The 3709-nt window shown below is 37.1% G+C and overlaps 1 protein-coding gene across 1 annotated transcript in view; it reads left to right on the top strand.

Moving 5' to 3' along the window:
- The window catches only part of PUDP (pseudouridine 5'-phosphatase), a 51186-nt gene extending 47859 nt beyond the window's left edge, over positions 1-3327 (top strand). The window contains exon 6 of the mRNA XM_031557255.1: positions 2806-3327. Coding sequence (XP_031413115.1) covers positions 2806-2868 — 63 coding nt within the window. The 3' untranslated portion in view covers positions 2869-3327. The remainder of the gene's footprint in view (positions 1-2805) is intronic.
- Positions 3328-3709: the final 382 nt, after the last annotated feature.

Genomic DNA, 3709 nt, shown 5'->3' on the forward strand with positions numbered 1-3709 from the left:
AAAAAAGAGGACAAGCTGTCAGGTGAAGAAGTGAAAGACGAGTGGTAGTATTTTCTCTCTATGATATTTCAAAACTTTGCATCTTGGTTTCAACTATGTCTAGTGAGACATAGGTAAGATTCAGCACTGAATGTATAAAATCAGAGAGTAAATATGTCTGAAGACCAAGAATGGAAATTTCTCTTCCATACATAAAGATTGTCCTGGGATGTATGTTCTGAGTTTTCGGGTCTTGAAGGTGTGGCTAAACACATCTGGTTTTGTTTGAAGGTTTGATAAAAAAAAGCTTTTTTAAAAAAGTTAAAAAAGTAAAAGTAAAGTTTTGCTTCTTATTTTATTACGTTAGTCCAGGATGTCAGAGGCAGATGTTGGTATCACGGCAATAAAGGTTAAACAGTCCCACCAATATTCTGTTACATTTTGTGCTTTGTGACAGATGGGAAGAGAAGGGCAATCTGACAAAATGGTGTCTGATGTGGAAGCGCGTAGGAAGCAAAGGTGTGTCATCGAATTCTTCCATGCAGAAAAAATGGCATGAATTGACATTCATCGACACTAGCTGAATGTTTATTGAGACTAAACAGTGGTAGTTAGCACAGTGAGGCAGTGGGGAGGGTGTGTTTCAGCAGTAACAGTAACAGTGGGTCATTTCTGCAGGTCTGGATTTTTACAAGCACTGCCTACAGACTCTTGTTCATTGCTGGTGACTATGTTGAAAGCTATTTGTAGCAGAGAATTTGCTCTCTCAAATTGTATTATTATGCTCTTTGTATCTGTTTTCTTTTCCGTGTAAATGAAGAAGAGACATTACTTTAGAAGAAACTACATAATTTTCAAAGGTTTTTCAGTCCTACTTTTATCAGCTTGAACACAGGGGCTTGGACAGAAAAGCAAGTTTTTGTTTTTATTATTTCAAAGAGTATGTGGACATCTGTTATCCATAACAGACAGAGAAACTCGATAAAGTTTAACAAGAACAAGTGTAGAGTCTTGTACCTGGGGAGGAATAACTACATGCTTCAGTATAGGTTAGGGTATGACCTGCTAGAGAGGGCCTCTGTGGAGAAGGATCTGGGTGTCCTGGTAGACAACTGGTTCCCCATGAGCCAACAGTGTGCCCTTGTGGCCAAGAAGGCCAGTGGTCTCTTGGGGTGCATTAAGTAGAGCATGGCCAGCAGATCAAGGGAACTGAATCTCCCCCTCTACTCCACTCTGCTGTAACCACATTTGGACTACGGTGCCTAGTTCTGGGCTCCTCAGTTCAAGAAAGACAGGGATCTCCTAGAAGGAGTCCAGCAGAGGGACATAAGGATGATTAAGGGACTGGAGCATCTTTGATATGAAACAAGGCTGAGTAACCTGGGTCTGTTCAGTCTGGGGAAAAGAAGACTGAGAGGAGATCTGATAAATGTTTATAGTTTATAAATATCTACAGAGAGATGGGAGGCAACTGGATGAGGCCGGGCTCTTCTTGGTGGTGTGTAGTGATACGTCAAGGAATAATGGCCTTAAACTTGAACATAGCAAATTCTTTCCAGTAAGGGTGATGGATCACTAAAATAGGTTCCCCAGAGAGCTTGTGTAGTCTCCTTCTATGAAGATATTCAAAATCTATCTGGATACCTACCTTTGCAACCTGTTGTAGGGTATCTGCTTTAGCAGAGGAGTTGGTCTCCATGATCTCTTGACATACCTTCCAACCCCTGCAATTCTGTGATTCTGTGATAACATGGAAGCGTAATAACACAGCAACCAGCTTTAGATTAACAGTTTCAGCAGTTACAGTCAAATGGATTGAAAGAAATCAACTCTCAAGTCTTTTCCAAAGGCTCACTCAAACTGATGAATTTCAGGAAATGCAAGATATTTCAGAATGGCTGATCCATTAAATAACTAATAATTCTTATTTTCAATATAAAATCATTATTGTGTTGGATGAGCAAGTGGTTTGCACTGAAACATATTTTGAGGACCTTGCTCATGAGAGGTCAATTTATAGGCAGATGGGTGGGAGATTAAGGTAAAGAAGGAACATCTCTACCTATAATTGGCAACAAACCATTATTTTGGCATACATTTTGAAAATACCTTCCTGTAAGAAGTTAGAATTCTGATTAGGAAACAATGTTCTAATTTTTTCACCTTTGATTTTGTCTTAAATATGTATATGGAATTTAATTGTTTATGATAGACATATATTTAACTGAAGGACATACTTTCCTTTGAACAGAGGTAACAAACTATTTTTATGATAAACAATTAATATTATTACAAGTTCATATTTTAGTGGAAACAGTAATTTGAAGAGCAGTAAGTTCAAAAGAAAACATTTAAGTAATTCTGTTTTAGCAAATGTTCTCCCAAATGACCCAGGGTCAAACCATTATAGAAATGTTTCAAAATATGAAGATTATGAAGGATTTTTTTTTCCTTTGAAATTTACAAAATCCATTTTCCAAAACAAGATTTTAAGATTCAGGTCAGGTGCTTGCTGAAATTCAGCAAATTCAGATTCTGTATTTTTTCCGACTTTTTTTGCTTTTGTGCTTTGTTGTTCAACTTTGTCATAAAATACGTATATATTCAGAACAGACAATAGCCATTTTAAAGATAAGTACTTCTTTCCCAAAGTTGAAATGTGTAGATAATTATAATTAATTTTTTTTTAGTGTTTTGTTTAGGTTACTTAAAGTTCCTAGTTTATGACTTCATGCTATGAGCTTTATGCTGTGAAACTTAAATATTTTCTAAAAGATAAACTTGAGCTCTTTGAAGTTTGAAAGAAAACTTTTTTTTTTTTTCCAGAAAACTGACTATGAAGAATTAAAATGTGACACAGATATATCTCATGAAGTCACTCTAGACTAGTGACAATGTGTAGTGTACAGTTTAAAGCAAAGGTCATTCTGAGATAAATAAATACCTATTCTATGACTTTTACTTCGCTCCTACTGAAAACCACTTTCACTGTAGGATGGGGGAAATAGAGGAATGAGTTGCCTGAAAGTGTGGAGATACTGAAAACTCAACCAGTCATGTTCCTGAGCAGCCTATGTTAACTGGACATGCTTTGAGAAGGAGCTGTGACTAAATCGCCTCCAGAGATCCAGAGATCCCTTCAAGTGTAAATTATTCTGACTTTACACTCAAGATGCAACTATATGTATGTGTTCTGTGTTACCTGTCAAGAAAGTCAGCGGTTTTAGTAAATGTGCTTCTGTGTGGAAGGGAAGGCAGCATGGATTAACTAGGTCATTGCACAGAATTCCTTTTTCAGTCTACTTCTTCTAGAGATAAGTGACATTACAAAAAAAAAAAAAAAAAAAAGCATGTTATGCAGTTTGAATAGAATAGCTTCAGTAGAGAGCACACTAAGTATTTGCCTTGTGTCCTCCATAAAAGAACAATACTCTTCTATTGCTAATCCAAGCCACAGTTGATTGAGTTAGAATTCTGCTGTGGGGATAATTGGATACTGTTTCAGAAATGCCTGGGAATTTCTTGTGGCCTGTAACACAAGTTACCATACAAAGTTCTCAGTGTGCTGTCCTCTAAACACACAATCCTCTATAAAAAGAATGCTCCATCCATCCAGAATTATCAGAATAACCCTGCATGTAAATGTCACCTTCTCCTTGCTTCACAGAGCCGCTGTGTCTGGATCTGACTGTTACTCACACAGGCACTTTCTTTCACTTCACTGAGTCCT

This window comes from Meleagris gallopavo, chromosome 1 (genome assembly GCF_000146605.3).
Source record: "Meleagris gallopavo isolate NT-WF06-2002-E0010 breed Aviagen turkey brand Nicholas breeding stock chromosome 1, Turkey_5.1, whole genome shotgun sequence".
In the NCBI taxonomy this organism is placed as follows: domain Eukaryota; kingdom Metazoa; phylum Chordata; class Aves; order Galliformes; family Phasianidae; genus Meleagris; species Meleagris gallopavo.